Source organism: Lygodium microphyllum, chromosome 26, assembly GCF_053477565.2.
Source record: "Lygodium microphyllum isolate KBCC chromosome 26, Lygodium_microphyllum_v1.1.10, whole genome shotgun sequence".
Classification (NCBI taxonomy): Eukaryota; Viridiplantae; Streptophyta; class Polypodiopsida; order Schizaeales; family Lygodiaceae; genus Lygodium; species Lygodium microphyllum.
In genome coordinates, this window is record NC_141160.1 from 90,779,545 (window position 1) to 90,805,862 (window position 26,318).

The 26,318-nt window shown below is 41.0% G+C and overlaps 1 protein-coding gene across 1 annotated transcript in view; it reads right to left on the minus strand.

The window, feature by feature from the left end:
* The window catches only part of LOC148013529 (uncharacterized), an 80,549-nt gene that overhangs the window by 18,441 nt on the left and 35,790 nt on the right, over window positions 1-26,318 (minus strand). Inside the window, exons 3-5 of the mRNA XM_087668014.1 lie at window positions 4,152-4,301; window positions 3,920-4,057; window positions 3,207-3,401 (exon numbers count right to left, since the gene is read on the minus strand). Of these exons, the coding sequence (XP_087524140.1) occupies window positions 3,207-3,401; window positions 3,920-4,057; window positions 4,152-4,301 (483 nt within the window). The remainder of the gene's footprint in view (window positions 1-3,206; window positions 3,402-3,919; window positions 4,058-4,151; window positions 4,302-26,318) is intronic.

The window sequence follows — 26,318 nt, forward strand, 5'->3', positions numbered from 1 at the left end:
CAGCACCATAGGAACAAGCTCTTCCCACTTAATGGTGTTGAAACACCCCGAAGTGATCAAAGAAGAGTAAAATACCCCATACCGAGGGGGTAGCCATGACAACAAAGTCACTACAATTCAAAATCTACATCTGCCATTGCCCGAGATTGTTGACATGATCTCACATGAAGACGGACTTGTTCAGGTCCATGGTCCATGTCTACAATTCCAAAGAGACATGCTTCATAGGTGTTATCCGATTGTAGAGCTGATCTAACTCCAACCATATCTCATGACCACCTATCAAATGCTCCTATTGAGCTAACGTAAGCATTACATGCTGAATTAGCCATTTAAACAGCCCCAAAAATGCTTAATGAATCAAATCCCTAAATTGGTGCATGGTTCAAGAGAGTTTTAAAATGGTGCACGGTACAAGATCTTGAATCTTTCTATAAATAGACACACTACCCTCCATTCAGCCTTAATCTCGTTTTTGCAAGTGCATAAGAGAAAGAAGAATATGAGCAAATGTAGGCATTCAACTTGTCCCAATGCGCCTAAACCTTCTCTAACAACTGCTTCTCCGTCTCAGAAAGAGTAGAAGATTCTTTGACCTTTGGACAGTCAATTGCTTCAGTCACAAGCTCCACCATATCATAAGACTCCAAGATGGCCTCCGTCATTACATGCCAAATGATGTAGTTTTCTCCATCAAGCTTCTTATCCTATGGTAGAGCCAAGAGGACAGGGACCTTACAATCCATAATGGCCTGAATTTCCATGTTTGCTTCACAAGACATCCACCTACTGCCTTTGAATTGCACCACACAAACTCAGTAGTTCCTTCTCTCACACTAGAGGCAATTAAAGACTCGTATCTTCTGCAAAGGGCTCAAAACACAATCTTCTCCATGGTTTGATTGTTGTTCCTACACAAACAAGCTTCTTTCCATGAGCAGCTTTGCTCGCCTCAACCTTGACTTGATGCAAAGCCCTCCCCGCTTATACCTGTATGCTGAAAATGCAACCTTCTTGTCAGGGCAACTCCTCCTCTTTGGGTCTGTCCAGCCCCAAACTTGCTCCGATACAATGTCAAAGTATTGTGTTGCAAAAGCGTATGCTTGGATTGATTAACTGTGCAAGGGGTGGGGGATTGGGGGAGAGAGAGAGAGAGAGAGAGAGAGAGAGAGAGAGAGAGAAGAACACTTTCGTCTTTGACTCTACCACGGGCATCCAAGGACAGTCAAACTCAAGGGTCTTCTACACTGGCAATTAGATCTTGTGCAACATGCTCATCTTCTCCCTAGGGAGGATTTAGCTCCTTGGTATACAGCAATCTCTTTTGCTTCTTTGCCATGACTTTTGTACTCTTTTTGTTATTTAATCTTCTGTAAAGCGAGTTTATGCACAATGGCCTAGAGTCATCCTACATCTTGTAATCATTTAATCTTGTGCTTTTTTTTGTAATTAATACAATAACTTATTACGAAAGAGAGAGAGAGAGAGAGAGAGAGAGGAGAACACTGAGAAAGAGAGCAGAACACCAAAATGCTGCAGAAGAGACAAAATTTGAGTATAAGGCTGTGTGTGTATCAATAGCCAAAAGACCCTAACTTCCATACACTACAATGGATGGGGACACGGCCTCAAATAGGCCAGGGAGAGAGAAAAATCAATCCGCCTTGTCAAATCAGGCCGATTAAACAGATCCTGTTGCCTGCCGTGTGGCAGGTCTGTCAAACAAACCTGCCTGATTGCCACACCATTCCAGCCTGCGCCTGAAGGGAGTCGGGACCCAGCCTGCTGCCCAACTCCTGCCCACGAAGGCCCCTGCTGCCGATGACTGCTCATGAGGGGCTTTGCTGCCCACACTGGAATAGCCTGCCCGTGCCAATCCTGCCCACCCGCCTGCCTAAACTAGGAGTTGCCCAAACTAGCATTGGTTAGGGCAAAGCTTGAAGATTGTTGCACAATTAGACCAAAGGCCCCATTTGACATATCGAATCTTTTTTCAATGGCATGTTGGTCAACATTGGAGTGATTGCAACTCTATATGCTTGAGGACACATTGGTCTAAGTGTGTGATTTAGACACACTTCAAGCTCATTGGTCAAGGTTGGTGAAACCAACTAATGACACAGCAATTGGAGTGAATTTGGTCCATTGAAGAGCCACCCATGCAAGGAATCACTAGCAAAGAGAGGGCTGGTCTGTGACCACCGTGTTAGTCACATGAGCAGGCCACAAGTGGGCTGTGTAGAGGCTCATCTTCAATAATTAAAGAAATACCAAAAGGGGCACTAACCTTGAGGGCCAATCTGGTGTCGTCTACTGTGCAAGAGCACTCTAGCTCTCAAATTCTTTTTGTTATTTATTTCCTTTCCTGAATTAAACAGTGTGTATGCAGCCCCATCATAAATGTCTTTCCTGATCTAACCTGCAGTTCCAGATCAGACTTGCTGATAAGACCCTTTCTTAAAACATAGTTACAACAGAAATCAAAACAAAAACCAGTCATGGAAACAGATGCAGCAGAAACTGAGAGTTCAAAGGAGCTTCGAGTAACTTGGAGCTACTGGGAAGAAGAAAATGCAAAAAGAAACAAGAATGCAAAGGGAAATGGAAACCACATATTTTCAAGATTTGGGAGTTTCTAACATGCCTTTTCAGATACATGGGATGACTCCTTAGATTTTCTACATTCTCCTCTATGTAGAGTTTTCCCTTCAACTTCTACTTCCTCCTCTAAACCGAAGAGAAGTGGAGGTGTCATGAAAGATGCAAGGTCGAAGGCGGCTTGATCACCAAAATAAGGAGGTTGATAATCCAACCTATCCTCTCGAATCACAGCTATCTCATCAAGCACTCATGAAAATCCACAACTCCAAAGCCTGCTTGGGAACTTACAAACTGAAGATGCCGTGATCCATGATTTTACGCATTAGCACTTATTCATCAAGTTACCTTTTCTTACCAGAAATCAAAGTTGGGTTCCCTGCTCTTGAAATGTGGAATTCACAGAAACATGCATAAGGAACACATGGTTACTAAACTCATGCCAGTTTCTCAACATATTGATCCTTAATGATGTCCCCTATGTGGCTTAGCCATTTAGAAGAGCCAACTTACTGTACACCAGGTATCTCTACAGAACAACATAACTTCATATACTCATCTGAAGCAGTAAGCTGTCAAACAGAAATGGTGGACAGATTTTATTTTACCTCCTAATTTTCCCACGCTCCAAAGGGAAAAACACCTGTGGCGGCTGAACGATAAAGCTTGCCAGTAAATCTGCACTCGAATCTTCTTGTGCCAACCTATGAGCAACCCGTGTCAGAAGTCCAGCACCATTATACTCCAGAAGTTGGTCATCATATGTTGCTGTGAATTCTGTCAGGCACTCCAACAAGAACGGGCTGCATCAAACAAATCCAAAGAAATGTGTTTTTAGCATCAGGACAATCAGATGGGAACGGTATTTTGATGTTAAGTGGTGTTAAGAGAGAATTTCAGAACTGAACGAAGCATTTCTAACATCTATACATGAGATGAAAGCGGCATTGAAACACGTTAGTGGTCTTGAGAGGAATTTTTCAGAAACAGATGAGAAGCCTCACAACCTTGGACTTTAAATTTAGCTTCAAAGGGTCATGCTGTGCATGCATCACCACTCACTGAAATAACAAACTTTGAAATGAAGTGAATCGCATTATGTACTTGCTTGGCTTTTTCAGCCTAGTCGAATGCAACCCTGATCATAAGTCAGTGGGGCATTCCTTGATTAAGATTTCACACATTTAAATTAGCAGCACTCCTGTCTGAATCAACAGACATATCAATCTTCTTACAATTATTTCCCTGTATTCCATCAATTCACTTGGCATCCATACACACATTGAATGAAAGGCCACAGAAACGTGAACACTTAACAAACCTGTCCTTATCAAAAGCCATCACTGCTCCATTTAGCTTTTGTGTGTGATTCCTCATTCTTTCAGTACCAAATGTGTTGTGCAGCAAATCCAAAGGCTTCAACACTATAACATCAGTGTCTAAATATATCCCTCCATACCTGCATTGTACAAGCAGAATTACTCATCAATATGCTGTTGACTAAGTAAGCATTTGTAGATGCTAGGCAAAGATGTAACAATGCAGAAGAGTACTTGTAAAGTGCAGCTAGGCGTAGCAACTCTGTATAATGTATATAAAACAAATCTATCTTTCTCCAAGTTAACCAGAGAGAAGCAAAAACTTCAGTAGGAGTCCCTTTCAGCAATTCTTCCAGATTTGGTACTGCAACTGCTATTTTGAACCTGCACAGAGAAATAATGGATAAATATTTTGCCCCTCTGAAAACTCAACTTCTGAGCATCACTAAAAGTGATGTCCACAAGACTATAGGCACCATAGCATGGCATTTGAATTACACCCAAAACTATTATGTTTATGCAGGCAGGTTCAACAATCTGCCTGGCATACACTCCACAACAAGTAATTCCAACATATAGCATTTCCATCCAGACCAATATGTAACAAAGTCACCCATTAAAAACTGAAGTAAATGATCAAAGGACTCTATACATAACGGACCTCATGCAAGACCACTTGTGAGAACTCCTGAGCTGCTTCCAAGTTATTATCACAGATTCGAAGAAGATCAAGTACTACTACAAAATGGGAATTGTAAGGAGTTTTGAGGTTTGGACTATCAAATGAACCATCCAATGCCAGGCTACACCTCAAGTCGGTGACATGGTGATCAGATTGAAAACAAAATTAATTATTTCAGCTAGATATGGGGAAGAAGAGATTGGATACATATTCACAAGAGTTTACTTATATATTACACAAAACAAAGGCCTTGGACAATCCTCAATCGCTATACTATATGCAATACCTTTTTGGATTGCCATCAAACTACTAGAACAAGGTGATACATAATCCACAATCACGAATGTCCACAGGTATACAAAGAGTTTTGATAATACTTTGGATGCAAGTAGGGACAACTAGTCAATGGGGGTCCTCTTTAAGTCAAAGAAGTCTTCTACCCTGCCAGCAAGTCGTCAACCATTTTTGAAGTTACATATATAGAAGAATGGTAAGCACAAGGTCACTCGCTATGAGGATCACTTGAAGGGTTGTTGCTTTGCTTGCTATCAAAGAAAGGAGCACAATACCTCACTAAGATTGAGTGATGAGTTTTCTTATCAACTTAAAGGAGCATACCTCACCAAGTTTGACTTGAGGTTAAGGTACCATCAAGTTTGAATATGCACAAAGGATGTGCCCCAAACAACCTTTCAAACATGCTTCAGTCATTATGTATCTAACATTACCACCATCAGTACTTATGTGTTTACCACTACCACAAGCACTACTAGCATGGCAATTGCTCTAACCTTGGGTGCTCTTATGATTCATGTCATACAGTTGGAAGAGCTACATACAAAGTTTGAATGTTAATGCTAGTACTTGCAATAGTAGTTCTATTAATAAAATTGCATTTAACCTACATGACCTTTTAAAGGTCACTAGACATATAAATGGCTAAGAAATTACAATTTTGTTCAAACATGACTCTACTCATAACTTTATTTCTTCTCAGTTGATGCAAAAACTACAACTCCGCATGGTACCCACTAACTGAATTTATCATGTCCAGTATGCAAAGGCCCTATTGTGAATCAGTGGGATCAGGTGATACCAGATTTCGATCTTTTAACTGACAGTACCATCAACTTATTGACTTCTAACTTATGAGCCTTGACCATATTGATATCATTCTTAGTATGCCATGGTTCTTTGATAAATATTTCTCTTTGTACATTAACTATAAAAATCATATACTTTCATTTGAGCTTGATGGTTATTTCCATGTGATCGAGGATTGTTCACCAATCACAAAAAATAATGTACATATGATTTCAACGTTGAAATTTAATGAATGTGTCTCTATTCCAAGTATTACTACTTGTATTTATTTTATTGAAAAAGTTGAATCATCCAATTCGCAATGTAATTCTAATTTTCTAATAATAATCTTAACATAAATTTAAATATTACGAAGTATTTGGATCCGATATTACATATATTGACATCTTTCCCTCTAAAATTACCTAACAAGACTTTCACCGTCTTATGAAACCTTAGATCATAAAATCGAAACGTTGTCTAGTAACCATCCCATCTCTTGGAAACCTTATAGGTTTAGCCTGAAAGAGAAAGAAGAGATAGCTAGGAAACTTCAAGACTATCTATCTAAGGCTTTTATTGAGACATGTGAATCCCCATGCAGCGCATTTGTCTTTCTCACTAAAAAGAAGGATGGCATGATGTGCTTCTAGGTCAATTACAAAGGTCTCAATAAGGTGACTATCAAGAATAAGTATCCGTTATCTAAGATGAATAACCTTATAGATCAGCTTTGTGGTAAAAGATATTACATTAAAATCGATGTTAGGTCCAGTTACCATTAGATACGGATAGCTTCAAAGAATGTCTCGTGTTTCGAACATGATATGGACATTATCGGTTGTTGGTCCTATCTTTCAAATTGACCAATGCTCCTGCAACTTTCCAGCAAATGATGAATGACTCATTTCGTCTATATCTCCAAAAGTGAATAGTCGTTTTTCTCGATAACATCCTTATTTATAGTAAATCATTAAAGGAACATATGAAACATTTATGTATCATATTAGGTCTCTTAAGACAAGAGCAATTGTTTACGAAACTATTTGAGTGCGAATTTTTTCGCAAGAGTTGTTGTATCTTGGTCATGTCATCTTGATTCATTACATTCAAAATGATCCCAAAAAGGTTCGAGTAGTGTTTGATTGGCCTATTCTAGGGACCATAAGGCAAGTAAAATCTTTTTTAGGTTTTACTAGACTTTTTCAAAAGTTCATAAAGCATTATGCTCATACTATGAAACCCTTGATATATTTGCTTAAGATTATCCGAAGCAAGAAGAACCACATTAGTCCACCGATTGTTTTGACTAGTAAACTCAATTAATGATTTCAAACATTGAAATGGCTAGTTACTGCTACAACAATGTTGCAAATTATTGATCCGAATAAACCTTTTGAGCTTCATATGGATATGCATAATTATGCTTAGGTGCTTTTTTTTTTAAAGATGGCCAATCTATCACATTTGAGAGTTGTAAGCTCACCGATGCCTAAACATACTATACTACCCAAGAGAAGAAACTATTGGCACTTGTCATAATTTATACGACACTGGGTTTATTATTTGGACTGACCACCGTTCATTAAAATACCTTTGTGATTAGCCCCATCTTCGTGGCTACAAGGCAAGATAGACAAAGCTTATGCAAGACTTTGACTTTGAAATTTACTATAGAAATGACACAACTAATATGGTTGCCGATGCTCTTGGTCGAATTTTCTGGAGTTAATGCCTTATCCTTCTCTAAAATCTCAATTGATTTTTATCTTTCTCTCAAGGGGCATCGCCAAAACAATCTTCACTTTAGTAACATCGCGCAACTAGTTCAAGTGGCACCTTGCAACCTAGAAAGCTTTGGCGGTCCGAATGCCCGAAGATTAGCTGTGCTGAGAGAAAGTGTCAAAAGTGGATATAGCAATGAAAGCATAAGCAGATGTTGTAATAAACTGCTAAACACAAGGATAAAAAAGAAAAACACAAAAAAACACTCCAAAGAAGAAAACTCAAAAGAATGCTCAAGAAATAAAATAAATATACTAAAAACCAGAATGACACGTACAACAGTGAGCCACTAACTCCTAGGCAGTAGCACCAGCTCTCTCTCTCCCAAAAGCCTGTAGGTGATGATATCATTGAATGAAAAGGGAGCCAGATATATAAAGAAGAAAACAATGCTTACATAGGGGCAAGTCGAGGCCAGCATAAAATGCCCCAAATAAGCATCATAATAACCATAATAAAATGCCTAAATAACCTAGCCATGTCCAACATAGATCAGCCAACATAGGTCAAACTCACACATGAGCTGTCTGGATTGCTAATACCGTCTCTCAGATCATGGATGATCTGATACAATACAAGGGTACAATCAGAAAGGCTCATCATAGTCCATACAACAAACATTCACCAAACTAGAACCATGGATACCCGGGCAATCGATGATCAAGCCACCACCAAGATGCCTCAGAGAGAACCTAATGCCGATGTCGATCATACCAAAACCTGAAAAATAGAGAGGAGTCGTAACAAATCTCTATGTTTGTCAACAATGTCTCGCAGTAGCATACAAGATCATTTTGTCAAAAATGCCTCTGAACATATATGACCATGGATTCCCCATCTTTGGCCACCGTCTTTGGCCAAAAACACCAAAGTGTCCCCTCATATGAGCTCAACATACTAGGAGCCCATCCTGCTTGCTGCCAAATAACCAGCTCATCATGAATCTCGATGTCAATCTTAGCTCCAAGGTTCAAAACTACCAAGCCTTGGTCAATACGTTAGGGACATCTCTCTCTGAAACCTGTGCACCTGTATATCTACATAAATGAGGTGCGATTGCCCCATCTTACCACACTCTCTCTCTAGCACTAGAGAGTCCTGAGGGATGACAGCATCTCCTGCACTAGAAAGCAATAGAAAAAGGGGCTGCCAAGCCCTTCCCTTGATTTGAAAAAGTGGATCCCTTTCACACCTTGGACTTCTCCTTGATTGGAGTGAGGCCTGGTGCCCCATCTCACCACCCTCTCACACCATCTCCTACGCTAGAAAGCGGTAGAAGGAGGGGCTTGCCAAGCCCTTCCCTTGATCTGAAGAAGTGGATCTCTTTCACACCTTGGACTTCTCCTTGGTTGGAGTGAGGCGACGTGTCCCATCTCACCACCCTCTCATACTCCCTCTCTCGCACTGGAGAGTCATGAGGGATAACAGCATCACGTACGCTAGAAAGCCCCTTGATCCGAAGAAGTAGGTCCCTTCGACGCCTTAGACTTCTCCTTGGTTGGAGGATCAAAGTTGGATTCTAAGGAAGCGGATGACTCATCGGAGGAGTTTGCATCGTACTTCTTCTCCTTCTTCTTCCACAAGGTTGCTAACTCCTTGTAGTCCTTCTGCAAGTATCCCTTCTTACCATAATGGTAGCACTCAGCTTTCGACTTCTTTTTCTGGTTGCCCCTCTTTGAAGCTGCAAAAGCCTCACTGGAACCTCCATAATGAGACAAAAGCCTTCCTTGTAAACGCAAAGATGTCTCATGCTCAAGCAACATTGAGGACATATATGTGAAGCTCACAAGTGTAAATGATCTCTCTATCCTCAAAGCATTCACCACTCCATCAAACTCCGGGGGGAGCTTATAGAGTACCATTCCCATGAGGTGTGCCTCGTGAAGAGCAGAGTGCATGTATCGAAGCCAGACTTGTACATGTGTAAAACGGAGCAAAAATGACTCAATGGTGTCATTAGGCTCAAACTTCATCTCCTGAAACTGTTCATAAAGGGTCATTGCACGCATGGTAGAAGGTGCCTCACGCATGGTAGAGGGTGCCTCAGACACCATCTGAAGCTTCGACCATACTTCTAGGGATGTCCTACAGGAGGTAACCGAAGATAGAACTTCTTTGGAAATACATCAAAGAATAGCAGAATAGGCACGCATATCATCTGTATCCCATGTCAACACAACTTCCTCATGGTTGTCCTTCAAAATCTTCAGGAACTGGAAAAGGACACTAAGGACGTGGAATAGTTCCATAAACAATGTACCATAACCGCTTCTACACAAACCAAGCTTACGTGACAACACTCCATGTTAGATAGTCAAATCCATGTACCTTATCATCAATAGAAGTACATAGAGGAGCCATATGGAGAGGATAAAAAGAGTAGAGGAGTGAAGGTATGGAGAGAGTGACTACAGTCAACCAAACAACAAAGACTGCACAATAATAGAGATCACGTGCAGTATTCACAAGTTGATCACAAAAATCAACTATAGAAGATGTAATACAGATAGCAAACATTGTCAAAGAGCAAAATATGATGTCGCCCAACCTTCAAAAGTATCAAATGCTGTAAACGAAGCAACTATCTATGAAAATGCAAATTAATCAGCAAGAAAATAAAAATTTGGGAAACACAGACCGCTGACATCAAAACACAACCTCAAAAAGATGGGAAACACAGCGATGACGGCAAACAGCAGCCGCCAAATCAGCAAAAGGTTGATGAAGACGTGAAATCAGCTAAGAAAATACAGCAAGAGCATAGATCTTGAAATCCTCTCCAATACTTGAAATGGCCCATAGTATCTCAGAGACAGCTTTAGATACAATCACTCTGCCCTTCATCTTTTTCAGCCGTGCCTTTTCAAATCGCAGCAATACATAATCGCCCTCTGCAAAGTGCAAAGCATGCCTATGACGATTAGCTGCTCTCTTTTGCTTATCATGTGATCTTTGAAGCGCATACTAACCTTCTGATAAGCTACATCCATGCTTTCCACATAGCAATCAACCTCAAAGATCTTATCCTTTGTGTGCAAAATAGGGGGTACATTCTTACCACCCTCTACCACCTCAAAAGGAGCCTTACCAGTGGAACTATGCACTATGTTGTATGTAAACCCAACCAACAACAAATATTGTTCCCACTACGGTTTGTGGTCTGATACATAGCATTTCAAAAGATCTAACAGTGTGGAATTTGCCTCCTCAGATTTACCATCAGTTTGTGGATGGAAGTAAACTTGTCATCCGTGGGTCACGATCACTAATGATCGACTTTGACATACCATGATACTTAAACACATGCTGCATAAAAAGCCTTGCCATATGATCAGCCTTTATCTTTTTCCTCACTGGAATGAAGTGGGTCTGCTTACTGAACCTGCATATGATAGTCCATATCCCATCATTCCATGTATGTGCGCGTGCAAGCTCAAAGATAAAATCCATAGCAATGCTCTGCCAAGGCCTATCGGGAATAGGCAAAGGCTGCAAAAAACCCAGCATCTTTTGCCTATCATACTTAAACTTTCTGGCATACTATACATGTCCTAACAAATAGCTCAACATCATGACTCGAAGCTGGCCAATAAAGAAGTGCTCAACTACCTTAACTGTGGCATCAATACCCCTATGGCCCGCATAAGGAGGAGCATGACTCTCAATTATCACCCTGGCACTCAACTGCTTTGTGACACACATTCATCCATGCATCATCAGAAAGCCCTCTTGAAGTACGAAATGATCATGCCTCTGGCCATTGCAAAGCTGATTATAGATATTTCCAAAGTCAGAATCAGCAGCATACAAATCCTTCATTGCATCCAACTCAATGTGATAAACCATACTGACAATCGACAACTGAGGTTTACGTGACAGTGCATCAGCCACTACATTCTTTTTGCCATCTATGTGCACAATCTGAAAATGAAACATAGACAAAAAGTTTGCCCACCACATGTGCTTCTCAGATAACTTCGTCTAAGTCAAAAAGTAGCACAAAGTCTGGTGGTGTGTCTGTACTGTGAAATCAGCCCCTAAGAGATAGTGTTTCCATGTGGAAAGTGCATGAATTACAACCAAGAGCTCTTTCTCATAGACCTGCAAACACGACTCTCGTAAGCAACCACACGGCCATCTTACATTAAAACAGCCCCAATGATATTTCCACATGGATCACATCCTTCGCCAGCATAGGAATTTGTGGGCACTTTCTTTGATAACATGATTGTCTTTTCGAAGAATGAGGCTAAGCATCACAAGCATTTGGCCATAGTATTCAATGAGATGCATAGGCATCATTTGTTGATTAATGACAAGAAAAGAAAATTCTTTTTGCATGAAATTCACTTTTTGGGGCCACATTGTATCAGTTGATGGCATTCGTATGGATCCTACTAAAGTTGAGGCAATTTTCTCATGACAACATCTTTGAAATGTTCATGAGATCCATAGCTTTATGGATCTATGTTCGTACTACAGGAAGTATGTACGGAACTTTGCTGAAATTGCTTCTCCATTGCATGCATTGCAAAAGAAGAATGTGCCATTTAAACGGACAACAATGGAAATTTCAGCATCTAATGCATTAAAAGAAAATATGACTTCCACTCTTGTGCTTGTATTGCCCGATCTCAAGAAGTTGAAACCATGAAACCAACCTTCCTTCTGTGTATGGGTGGTAAATCCTTGATTACAACTTAATTACAGCAGCAAATCTGGACATACAAATTTACCTACTGATCTTGGACAATGCACACCTGATTGGCCCCAAAATTGGCATCCCTTTCGGTATTTCTTTAACTTTATTGAAGAAGTTGATTTACAATGGGATTCTCCCGATCCCCTTTGCAATCCAAACTCCCCTTGCTATCCGAAGTGACCCAGAAGTCTTCAATATGTTTTACCCCTTGATTCGGGCACTTAATTGGCCTTCACCCACTTCATAGACGATGGAAATGCCCCAAATTCAATGGCTAGCTAGTCCTCCACCTCAATTAATCTGAATTTCACCTTCAGCCCTGAACAATCCAAGTCCTGGAGCTTCCAGTTTCTAGCACACTTCCCAAGGCTACTGCTGAACCCTAATTTTTGCTGTAAATTAGGGTTTATAGTAAAGAAATTTGCAATTTCTCAGCCTCCAAGGGTCCAAATGCTGAGATCTTCAAAGCAAGGTTGTGATATGACTAGGAGATGAGAGAGAAAGCTGTAGAGAGAGAGAATTTAGAGTTTTGTCGCAAAGAATGACTGAAAATCAATCAAATGCAGCTGCTACCCTGCCACAACAGCATTAAATGCTGTTGCCTACAACTGAGACATCTAAATCAGCTGTCACCTTGTACCTGGATGTAATGCCCCAACTGTGGAGGGTCCGAATCTGCAATCGCCTCCTCAAAACTCACTCGTGGCCGGCTGCAATGGCTAAAAATAGGCTGGCTATAGCTGCTCACAGCTCTCCCGCATTTGCTACAACAAGAATGATCTCGTTTTTCTCTTTTTCAGCCTTTTATCAGCCTGTATAAGCAAGTTTGCCAAGTGGCAACCTTCCCAAATGGTTTTTCCAACATTATCCATCATTAAATACTAATTTTCAATCTTTAATTGCTGAAAATTAATCTAATAATTATTTCGGTGTCCAAAAAAATAATCCGATTGGCCAATAATTAAATTGGCTAAGCATCTTCCACTCTCAAGTCTCTTTGTGTCATCTTTGACCATAAGATCAGCGTTAGGTACCATTAAACGCCACATCTCTAATGTCACCAACTAACACTTATGGCCAAATGAATGACCTAGGCCAACAATTGACACCAAATACCACCAAGTACCTCTGCAACACAACTTATAGCAACTTTTTCTTTTGACATCCTGTGATTTTCTCGAGTCCTTAGGCTCGTAAATTTACTCTAATCCCAATTGCACCTCACATGTGCAACATTTACTTAATCATGTGATTAAAAATTAATCCACACATTAAGTAAGGTTTCAAAAATACATGTCCTCATGACAGCCCTCCCCCTTGAAATCCTTGCAACTGTCCTTGATTGCACTACCAAATGCATCAAAAGCAAAGTACTACACTGGAATTTCCATAGAGTATCATAGTCAACACAACATTGCACACTGCTATTCAACCATTCCATATGCCCAACATATGCTGAAAATTACCAGCCAAAATAACATAACATAAGACTCACAAAGAATCTCAAAAACATTGCCATATTATCATGTGACATGTCCATTTCTCATGAGCTCAACTCATCTAGCAAAACCAAACCATAGTATAGCAAAAACCAAGCATAAACCATGGCTGAAACATCAATGGCATCATTAGATATGTTGCTGTCCACAAAACCAGCTAAATCCAACAGTGGTGATCACACAATGAATGTACACAATAGAGCCTTGAGTCCTATAAATAGAACTTGGTTGTCCTAACCCTTGAATTGTCCTTAGTGCATTTGCACGAAATCACTTTATGACCACTGTAACCAATGTGCTAGCACCCATCCAAATGTTCAAGGACGACGCAGAGAGAGTTTAAAGTAGAGGTGAGCTGGTGGGCAATATTGTGTTTCTATAGAACCTCAGCGAACTCGTGGAAAGTATGAGAATGCGTCTGATCTATGCTCTAAGAAATACACCCACATATATCAAGAAAAATCGTCCACTATCGAAAAGAAGTACAACATGTCATTAAGGGTGACAATGGATGTCGGTCCACAAAGATCAACATGGATCAATCTAAAGAGGCGCCTCAACATAACATGCAGTCTGCTGAGAAAAGAGTATGTGGTGCTGCCTCCCAAACTGACAAGTTAGACAAACATCCCTAGATAGTTTTAGGCAAGGAAGGCTCTCAGCCATCTAACGGCGTGATAGCTCATAAAGCGAGTCATATCATACCCAAGGTATCCTAAGTGATAGTACCAAATGCACTCATTGTTTATAGGCTCTCATGTAGAGGCTAAATCCTGGAAGTGATGGAGCTTTGAGTCCTTAGTTGTCGATTGGGATAGAAACTGAGTCATCTCGTAGAGGCCACTAAGCTATGCCTCGCCACAAGCAATGACATTGACTGAAGTCATTGTAACGAAAATTGTTTGCCCCAATCGGCAAAGCTGTTGAAGGGACAATAAGTTCAACCCAAGCTAAGGGACATAATCTACATCATCCAACGAAGCAAGATCCTCGCCCTCATCAATATCAAACTAAACGCCATGTAGACCATGGATCTTAACCAAGTAGTTGATCCCACAATGAACACTCTCAACTACAAGGGCTTGAAAGACAAAAATGTCCTAAATGGGGGTCATGTGATGGGTGGCTCCACTATCCATGATCCAAACAAGAGATTATGTGCTCAATCACGTAGAGTGGGCCTCTACAGTCTCTCGTCAAAAGGTAACTCGTAAATGTAGACCAAACCCGAAACCTTTGATGTCTCCACAGAGACGAGGTGAGTCTCATGTCCAACAAACCAATCAAACATACCCTCTGGGGTTGATAACGATATTAATTGTGATGGGCTGACTAGTGGCAATGTGGGTCTGCCCTCGCCTATATCCCTAATTTTGGTTGCCACCACCCTGTCTCCCCTATTGGAATTACCAAACTAAAGGGCGAGGGTCTTGACTCTTTGTTTTGGTTGTGTGTCTCTAATATTTGATCGACACTCATCATTAAAATGGCCTACCTTTTGACAATGTTAGCAATATCAATTTTTCTTTGATGCATTCTGCCCACCCAAGTTTTAAGGATGACTAGGAGTTTCCTTGGTTCTCACTAGCTTGGTTTGGGTTTTGATTCCCGTTTTGATTTGCGTTTTGGTTTGGATTTTGTCTTTGATTTTAATTTGAATTTTCTTGCCTTGTCCTTACTGCCTCCTCTAAGAGAAAAAGACAAAAACCCCCTTTGTAGAGGAAGTAGTATAACATTCATTGAACAGCCAAGCGTAACACAATAAGTTGACGCTCAAATTGATAGAACATAGGCAGGGTAGACTATGAGATCACCTAAAACACAAAATGGAAATACTTTCCAGGTAGTCTATTTAAAAACAATGAGACCTATTCATCAGGGAACTTAGGAGCCCCTATAGTGGAGGATTCAGTGAGAAGCCGTCAATACTCTGCCAACCTGGCCTTAAGGCTGTCCTGATCAATGATTTTGAAATTTTGAAGCTCACGATTGGGATTTATACAACAAAACCTATCATGAGCCGCATTGTGCTCAATCAAGTGTCCCCACCACTCCAATGCTAGGTCAAAGTGTTGTAATTAAGAGTGGAACTCAAGTAAAAGACGTTGCATCAGCTCAACAATAGCGAAGGCATTGCTGGCTGTCCGTGAGCAAACAACCTTTAGTGGAACAAGTCACGGGTCTGGTTAGGGTTCTAGCCCCTAGACAAGATCCCACAAATTCTATGATTCAAAAACATGCCTCATCAAACTCAATCAAGTGGTGGAGTTAGATGCATTAAAATGAGTCTTGTCAACAAAAGCATGCTTGGCAAATGAGGATGAAGAACTTTGAGATGTCTGAGGGTAAAGAAGGGTGATAAGGATAGGGAGGGGGAAGGGTTGGGTAGGCAAAAAAAGTCAAAGAGCAAATTGTTGAGTTAAAACATGCTTTACAGCTGATTAGCATTTTTAAACAGTCCCAAAACACACTTAATTAATGAAAAATGCAAAATTGGTGTACACTTCAAGAGAGTTTCAGTGGTCCCCCACAACCCTAATTTTTTGGAGCACCCTTCAACACCTATAAATAGATAGCTTGCCCACCATTCAATCCCATCCCTTTTGTGTAGATTCTTACCCCTTCTATGCAGATTTCAGCCATCAACCTTCACCCACGTGACGATCTACCCTTTGCAACTACTGCCACCCCTTCCACAGCTCGTCTAGTGCCTGGCACCTGCTTCCTCAGTTGTCGCCCATTGTCTAGCACCCTCCCTCTAGCTACATTCGGCATCATTGTCATCGTCGCCAACCGCTCCTTTAGCTTGTGTTTCGATTCTACAATCCTTGGCGACAAGTGGCAATACTTCTCCATCCATCAGGCGACCTTCTACATCCTACCTTTGGTCTTTTCCTCACCTAGAGACAGCTAGTGTGCTTCTCCATCCTCCTGGCGGCTCCTCCATTGCTGTGTTTGTAACTTTCTATTGTTGCCATCCTCCTCTCGAGTATCATCTTTGCTGTCACTTCAGTCCCCTCACACTATGGTGATCAGTGTTTGGTGTTTCCTCGCCTTCCGTCAATTTGACTAGTCGTCACTACACTTGAAATCCATCTCCAGTGGGCGTAACTCTCTAACACTCCATTGCTCTACCCTTGGGCATTCTATACACTCTTACATTCATTTACAGCACTCATTCACTTCAGAGTTTCTTCTCTCTATGTTTGTCTCTATGTTTGAGTTTTGACTTTTGCATTTTGCGTTTAGGGTTTGAGTTTTCCTCGTCACTGTCTAAGTCTTTGTGTTTTAGTCTTGGTCGTACATATTGTATTTCCTCAATGCAAACCCTAGCATATATTCATATGCTATCAAAGCCGATGCTCTTCTAAAGAGTATCCCCCAGTGATTGTAGAGGCTAATCTTTGTGTGAGACTCACATGCAACTCGATTTTGACTTATAATGTCTCACGCACCTTCTTCTAGGGATCCTATGACGCCCTATCAAGCTTCTCCCTCATTGAAGGCTCTAAGAAGGCATTATGGTCTCAAGCAAGTGGTAGACACACCTTCACCTTTATCATCTTCTTCTTCACATTTTGGTCATCTTTCAAAGAAAGAGTTTGAGTACTTGTATATCACGTATAGTTCGGTTCACACCACTCCAAGGAGTGCTACTAATCCATCCGAATTGATTGGTGAGACTAGTCATCTCTCTAATCTTGGAGGGACCACAACATTCAACACATCTAGCGATCCATCTCCTTCATCACAACCAGGCCTTATATCAGGTTCCTATAAACCTTTTGAGCCGTATGAGCCAAAACTCTCTTCTATTTCTTCTTTTGATGTGCAAGATCCAAGTGGTTTTCAATATGTTCACTTTAATAGAGGAGGCTCTCGAAACAGATACCCTTTATCACGTTCATCTCTGCCATCTATTTCATTTGAGCAAGTAAACCACATTTTCCAACTCCCTCCCATCCCAACACTATCTTCCCTGCATTCCAATCTACTCACATTTTCATTCCAACATCATGGATTACACTCCACTTCCGCTCAAAGCACACTAGGGGTTGGATCTTCCATATTCGCTCCTAGCACTTTCTCATTTCCCATTCCACCACCTACCTCCCCTCCATTCACTACACCTCTTGGTGCATCATTAGGGGACATGCCACCCTTTAATACTATAACTTCCAACATACCCCCACTTTACCACATCCTTACACTCTGGGTCAACTATGATGGGCATTCCCCTCACTACACCAAACATTCACAACCCCCCCCCACCCCCCACACGACCTTTCAGATGTAGGGATTTCCATCCTCTGGTTATCAACTATCGTCACACATCCCTTGGATCACTCCTACGCAAGGATTTCCATCTTCTGCTGTCCTTATCCCTCCACCCTAGGCTCGTCATCTGCTTACCATACTCCATGCCCACATTTAGATCCGCTATGCACACTTCTCGAATCCATGGTGGACACTCTAGGATTGCTTCCCAAGTGTACTCCACTCCCCTAGCCTATCTCCCCCATCCACCCTACCCCATAACACGCCTTCTCTATCTTCTAGCACTACCACTCCTGTTGCAACGGCCAAAACTACCTTCACGGATAAGACTCGTTTTGATGCGTTGAATTTCACCACTTGGTCGAACTTCATGCAATAAGTGCTTGAATCTCAAGGAATTTGGGACCTCGTCGTTATTATTGATCGGAGACCCTCGATTAAGCTCACCTTGATCACATTTGTCAATGGAAAGCCCACAATGCCACAACGAATATTGAGTTAATGTAGGGGTTACTTCCTGAATTCCACTCTCAATTACAGCATTTTCCCCTCGCATCTGAGCGTTGGAGTCATCTCATTGACCGCTATACAACTCAAGTTCATTTGTTAAGATCACATTCGACGTATCAATCTCCATTTTAAGCTTCAAGATTTTACTGTTAAGAAGGGGGATGATCTGAAAGTCGAGCTGACCGAATATCGATAGTTACTTGCTCAGTTTGTCACTACTGGCTCTCCGAAGTCAGTCAACGATCAGGTCACATACTTCTTGAACAAGTTGCCCAACAAATACTTTTGTTTTATCCAACACACAATCTCCATTCCTATATTGCCGATCTTCTACGAGTTTCAGTGTCAGTTCTTACGTTATGCACAGCTGCACGAATAAGTTCACAATAAGTCCTCCACACATATCCATTCAAAGGGGCAAGGGTTGGTTGCCTCTTTTTCAAGAGGGAAAACCAACAATGGCAAGAACTCACAAGATGCAAGGCAAGCCAAAACAAGGGTGATAGCCTTTTCTCTAACGAAACCAAAGAAACACAATCCCTTTGGCAACAAATTCCTTAAAAAAATAGATTTTGCACACACTACCACAGGTTGGGCCATGTAAACAAGGAGTGTCCTGCCAATGTCTTTCACCTAGAAAACCATAGCAAACTGTTGTGACTGCCTCCACCCCAGCTAGCCAATCCAATGGGGTTATACGTCCTGTTGTTGCATCATCTACATCTACCCCCGTGGCTACTAGACATGTGGCACCCTGATAGCTTCAACAACCTATCTCTTTCAGTACCTTGAAGGATTAGCCGATTGGTCTACTAGTGGTTTACCTATTGCACTTTGCGCATCCATTCCTAAGGTATCCATTGCACCTTCTAGGACCACTTCCTCACCTCGATATACGCAATGGCGGCCACACACTTGGCCTTTTCCAAAAAAATATAGACTTTCAAAGCATATTTACATACTTATTGCATTGCACTTATTACATCGCACTTAGCTATGCTTTCCTTTATTTTCAGTTTTGCTTTTTTGGAGCATCTCACTATTCACCTCTGTGCTTGTAGATTTTGATCTCTTTTGCAAGGTTTTGTATTTTAGTGTAACGTTAACTGTTAGTAGATATATCAGCTCATGTGTGAGTTTGTGCATGCTTTAGGGCTGGGCATTATTTAGATTATTTTAGGCATTTTTTATGGTCTTCATTTTGGTCATATTTAGCATTTATTGCTAGCCAACCTGATCATATTAAAGACATATTTTTGTCCTATTTATTCAAGCTCCTCCTCCTTAGTCAGTCAGTCACTCACCATCACACTCGTGGATCTTCTGTTGGAGAGAGGAGCCAGTGTCAGTGCCCACACAGCCAATGACTCACTATTGTATGCGATTGCCTCGTGTTGAATATATGGATTCTGTTTCCCGAGCATACATCCAAGTTCTCATCTATATTGTGTTCTTCAATGTTCCTTCTTTCCTTTCTCTTTTGTCTTGTGTTCAGCAATTTATTTCAGCACATGTTTATGCTTCCATTGCTGCATCCACTTCTGACATGGTATCAAATTTCAGGTTTTATGCTCCTGCTGTGTTTTCTTTGCTGATTTCAGGACTGTTTTGATCATTGCTGATCAAGCAACTGCTGTTCTGATAAAGGCAACCTGTTTCCCTGCATTTAATACTGTGTTTGCTGATATCAGCATCCGTACAGCCTCTGTCAACCCCTTTGCTGCCGGTGTTTCTGATCCAGCCTGTGTCTATGACAGTTTTCTCTTGCTAGTAGCAATGTTCGGCCTGTGTTTTGATGTTTTTGCCTCTCCTCTTTGCTGGACGGCTACATCATCAAGCCGTTTTTGCTATTTCAAGTAGTTTCTAGCTGATTTTTTGACTTTTTGCAGCAAATTTCTTCTTGTTTTGGTCAAATCTTAGTGAATACTGCACGTGAACATCATTTTTTGTAGTGTGTGCTTGTGGTTTGGCTGTGTCTCCTCTCCAAATACCTTCTTTTCTCTCCTTGTCTTCTCATCTTCTATAGCCGGCTCCTCCGTGCACATCCACTGATGATAAGTTACATGGACCTAACTATCTCACATGGAGTGCTATGATGAAAGCTTGGTTTGTTCACACGCAGTTATGGTACATCGTATGTGGAGCTATTCCTCATCCTTAGCATCCTAGTCTGACACCAGATGATTTTGATGAAGACAACCATGAGGAAGCCGTGCTAACATGGGATTCGGACAATGCACATGCCTATTTGGCCTTGCTTTGATGTATTTCTAAAGAAGTCCCACTAGCGGCTACCTCATGCAGGACATCTTCTGAAGTATGGACGAAGTTGTAGCTAATGTACATGGCACCTTCCACCATGAGGGCAATCATTCTTTACGAACAGTCCTAGCAAATTACGTTGGAGGCTAAAGATACTATCCAATCTTTTCTCCTTCGTGTGACCCACATCCAAGACCAGCTTCAACAAATGCAGTCTGCACTTCCAGTGGCTCATCTTATTGGACTACTACTCTCCAAACTCCCTCTGGTGTTTGATGGAGTGGCGAATGCTTTGAGGGCGCAGACATCATACACTCCTATCAGTTTCACATATGACCTCGATGCTACTTGAGCATGAGGTATCTTTGTGGTTACAAGGGGGGCTTTCGTCATCTTATGGAGATTCCAATGAGCTACAGAAAGAAAGGTCATTTACGAAAGGACTGCAAAGAGTTAGCGACTTCTAGAAAGCAAAAGGAAAAGAAGGCGAAGTAGGATGCGAACTCCTCCGTGGAGTCATCATCTGCCTCAGACTTAGACTCCGATTCTCTGGTCAATGAGAGAGCCAAGGCACGGAAAGGATCAACTTCTTCAGATTGTAGAAAGGGATTAATGGCCCCTTCCTCTGTTGCTTACTAGTGGTGGTGGTGATAGCATCCCTCACAACTCTCCAGTGTCAAAGAGGAAATGTGAGAGGGTAGATAGATGGGGCAGCCACATCTCATCTATATATCTATACAAATGCACAAGATCCACAGAAGGACTTCCCTAAAGCATTGATCCAAGTCTAGCAGGTTCAAATCCTGGAGCTAGGATTGACATCCAAGTTCATGATGGGATGTTTATTTGACAGAGAGTGGGCTTGGCTCCTAGTCTTGAGCTTACATGAGGAGACACTTTGGTGGTTTGGCCAAAGGCAGAGAATCCATGGTCACGTATGTTCCAGATGCATTCTTGACACGATATTCATGTATGCTACTAAGAGACATTGTGACAAACACAGCGATATGCTATGATCTTCTCTATTTCCAGCTGCTAGTACGATTGGCATTGCCATCCGGTTTTCTCCGAGACACCTTGGTGGTGGCTTGCGCACCCACTCCTTGGGTATCCATGGTTCTACTTGGTAGTCCTATGTTATATGGTTTATGTTTCATTATCATTGTACCTTTGTATTGTATCAAATCACCCATGATCTGAGAGAGGGTGTTAGCAAATATGTCAACTCATGTGTGAGTCTATACATGCTTTAGGGCTGGGCATTATTTAGATTATTTTAGGCATTTTTTATGGCCTTCATTTTGGCCATATTGCTAACCAACCAATATTAAATGTTGGCCAACCTCATCATATTGAGGACATATTTTTGTCCTATTTATTCAAGCTTCTCCTCAGTTAGTTAGTCACTTACCATCACACTTGTGGATCTTCTATTGGAGAGAGGAGCCAATGCTAGTGCCCACATAGCCAATGACTCACTATTGTATGCAACAGTCTCGTGTTGGATATATGGATTCCATTTACCAAGCATACATCTGAGTTCTCATCTATATTGTGTTTTTCAGTGTTCCCTCTTTCCTTTCTCTTTTATCTTGTGTTCAATAGTTTATTTCAGCACATGTTTGTGCTTTCATTGTTGCATCCACTTCTGACATTAATATGCAAGTTTGCACCAGTTCTTCCTCAGCTCCACACAAGAGCTGCACACTGTTCCTTTCATGGTTCCATCTACTTGGAATTTTGCTCTTCTGCTAGCATGGAGACCTCCCCTCCCACAGCGGATCATGCAGCATCTCTCTTGATGCTCTCACGGTGGTGCCTTCTATTCTTGCTCTTTTAGTGAGATGCTTCATCATCTTTATCCACCTACTTCTCGGCACCACACAAAGACCAACATCATCAAGCTTCTCTTTCTTCTTCGGCATCCACATTCTAGTTAAGAGGGAATTCCTACCTGTGACCTTAATGTCACATTAAATGTCACTTTAATGTCACATTAAATGTCACTTTAATGTCACATTAAAGTGACATTTAATGTGACATTAATGTCACACTACCCTTCTTGGTATTCTACAGGTTTCAACACGTCTTCGACATCGGCCTTCCCCCCTTGTTATACCTTCCCCTGTGCATTGTATGATTTCATTGTCTTTATACTAGGGTGCTTGGGCAAGTGAACAATTTTTCCATGAGGGACACTGTCGAAGTGACACTTGCTACATAAGCTGTCATGAGGACATGTATTTTTGAAACCTCACTTAACATGTGGATTAATTTTTAATCACATGATTAAGTAAATGTTGCACATGTGAGGTGCAACTAGAATTAGAGTAAATTTATGAGTCGGGGACCCGAGAAAATCACGGGATGCCAAAGGCAAAAGTTGTTATAAGTTATGTTGCCCAAGTAATTGGTGGTATCTAGTGTCAATTGTTGGCCTAGGTCATTCATTTGGCCATAAGTGTTAGTTGGTGACACTAGAGATGTGGCATTTAATGGTACCTAACACCAATCTAATCGTCCAAGATAGCATAAAGAGACTTGAGAGTGGAAGATGCCTAGCCAATTTAATTATTGGCCAATCATATTATTTTTTTAGACACCAAAAAAATTATTAGATTAATTTTCAGTAATTAAAGACTGAAAATTAATATTTAATTGTGAATAATATTGAAAAAACCATTTGAGGAGACTGCCACTTGGCAAACTTATAAATACAAGCTGATAAAAGGCTTAAGAAGAGGAAAAACGAGATCATTCTTGCTGTAGCAAATGTGGGAGAGTTGTGAGCAGCCATGGCCAACCTATTTTCAGCCATTGCAGCCAGCCACAAGTGAGTTTTGAGGAGGCGATTGCAGATTCAGACTCTCCACAATTAGGCGATTGCATCCAAGTACAAGATGACAGCTGATTTGGATGTCTCAACTGTAGGCGACAACATTTAATGCTGTTGTGGTAGGGCAGCAACTGCATTTAACTGATTTTCAGTCATTCTTCGCGACAAAACTCTGCATTTTCTCTCTACAGCTTTCTCTCTCATCTCCCAGCCATATCACAGCCTTGCTCCGAAGATCTCAGCATTTGGACCCTTGGAGACTGAGAAATTGCAAATTTCTCTACTATAAACTCTCATTTACAGCAGAAATTAGGATTCAACAGTAGCCTCAGGAAGCGTGCCAAAAATTGAAAGCTCCAAACTTGGATTTTTCAGGGCTAAAGGTGAAATTCAGCTAAGTTCAGATAGAGGACTAGCCAACCATTGAATTTGGGGCATTTCCATCATCTATGAGGTGGGTGAAGGCCAATTAAGTGCCCGAATCAAGGGGCAAAACAAATTGAAGACTTGCTAGTCACTTTGAACAGCAAGGGGAGTTTGGATTGCGAAGGGGATCAAGAGAATCCCATTGTAAATCAACTTCTTCTTCTTCAATAAAGCTAAAGAAATACCAAAAGGGGTGCCAATTCTGGGGCCAATCGGGTGTGCATTGTCCAAGATCAGTAGATAAATTTGTATTTTCAGATTTGCATTTATTGTTTGCTGTTGTAATAAAGTTGTAATCATGGATTTACCACCTATCCACGGAAGGAAGGCTGGTTTCATGAGCATTCTTCAATATGTAGCAAACTATGCATCCCATTGTGCAAAGCCCCACTAGACGAATCCGAAGTTGTTTCCACTAACAAATTACACCATCATCCTTCTTTACATGATACTTCATCCCTTCCCCTTGTCATCAACATCCTCAAGTGGTTGGGTAAGCTTGTACTATTTTATAACATATTGAGAGTACCATCTTTCCTCCCATCTTCTGGATCATTGTTACTTCATTGGTCACAACCCATAAAATTAACTTTAAACACACAAAAAAAACCAAAAAAAAAAACAACAGTTCAATGTGGTTCCATTTGCCTTTGTAGGGTTTGATAGGCCACTGGGCAGCCGACGATCACCCTTTGTCAAATGCCTTGTTCTCTCTAGGGTAACTACTTAACCTACCTTGTAAAGATAATCATTGCCTCTATAGTCTTCATAGGCCACTGGGCAGCCAATGTGCACCCTTTGTCCAATGCCCTAGTTGCTTGGGATGGAACACCTTGGGGTAAACATTGCAGGCCTTCCCTTTCCGTCCGATTTTGGTTCTAAGAGGGAGTGTTGAGCTAAAACATGCTTTATAGCTGATTAGCATTTTTAAATAGCCCCAAAACACACTTAATTAATTTTAAAAACGCAAAATTGGTGCGCGTTTTAAGAGAGTTTCAATGGTCTCCCGAAACACTAATTTTTGGGGATACCCTTCCACATCTATAAATAGACAAGCTACCCACCATTCAATCTCATCACTTTTGTGCAAGTTCTCACCCTTGTGTAAATTTCAAACATCAACCTTCACCCACATGGCAACCTATCCTTCGCGATTCTTGCCACTCCTTCCACAGCTCCTCCAATGTCTCACCCCTGCTTCCTCCATTGTCGCCCAATGTCTAGTGCCCTAGAAGTAGCATTTAATGGTACCTAACGCCAATCTGATAATCAAAGATGATGCAAAGACACTCCAGAATTGAAGTTGCCTATCCAATTTAAATATTGGCCAATTATATAATTTTTTAGTGCACCGAAATACTTATTAGATTAATTTTCAGTATTTTAAAGGCTAAAAACTAATATTTAATTATGGACAATGCTGGAAAAACCATTTGAAAAGTCTTCCACTCTTCAAAAATGCCCGTGCAAGATCGGAAAACGTCTTTAGAGGCTGGAGAGAGGCATTATAGTGCATTCAACCAGCAAGAGAGAGGGGGGAGATACTGCTAGTCTGATCTGTACCCATTGGAGAATCTTCTGAGGTAGCCAGAGGCAAGAAAAGACTAATCAACAGCAGGCAACAGCATCTACAAGTTGTTGAGACAAGGTAGCGACAGTAAACGATTGATTTTCTTCAGTTCTTCGCGAAGAAAGTCTGACTTTTCTCTCTCCTTCGCATTTTCTCTCATCTCCTAGCCTTTCTACAACCTTGCTCCGAAGATTACAATATTGAGATCACCAAAGACTGAAAATTTTCAGATTTCTCTGTTATAAATCCTAATCTACAGCAAAAATTAGGGTTCAACAATAACCTCGAAAAATGTGCCAAAAATTGGAAGCTCCAAGACTTAGATTCAATAGAGCTGAAGCTATTTACAGTCAAATTCAAGTGGAGGGACCAGCAAATGAATGAATTTGGGACATTTTCCATCTCCATCAAAGTGGGTGAAGACCAATTGACTACCTGAATCAAGGGGCAAATTAGATTGAAGACTTGCTGCTCATTATGGATAACAAGGGGAGTTGGAATATCGAAAGGGATTGGGAAAATCCCATTGTACATCAACTTTTTCAATTAAGTTAAAGAAATACTAAAAGAGGCACCAGTTTTGTCCATTGTCCAAGATTGTGAGTTAATTTGCATTTCTCAGTTTTATAATCAATATTATTGTTGTAACTAAGTTATGTTCAAGAAATTATCACCCATCCACGGAAGGAAGGTTGGTTTCAAGTGGACATAATTCTCCAACACTCCATTGCTATGCCCTTTGGGCATTTTGTAGACTCTTACATTCAT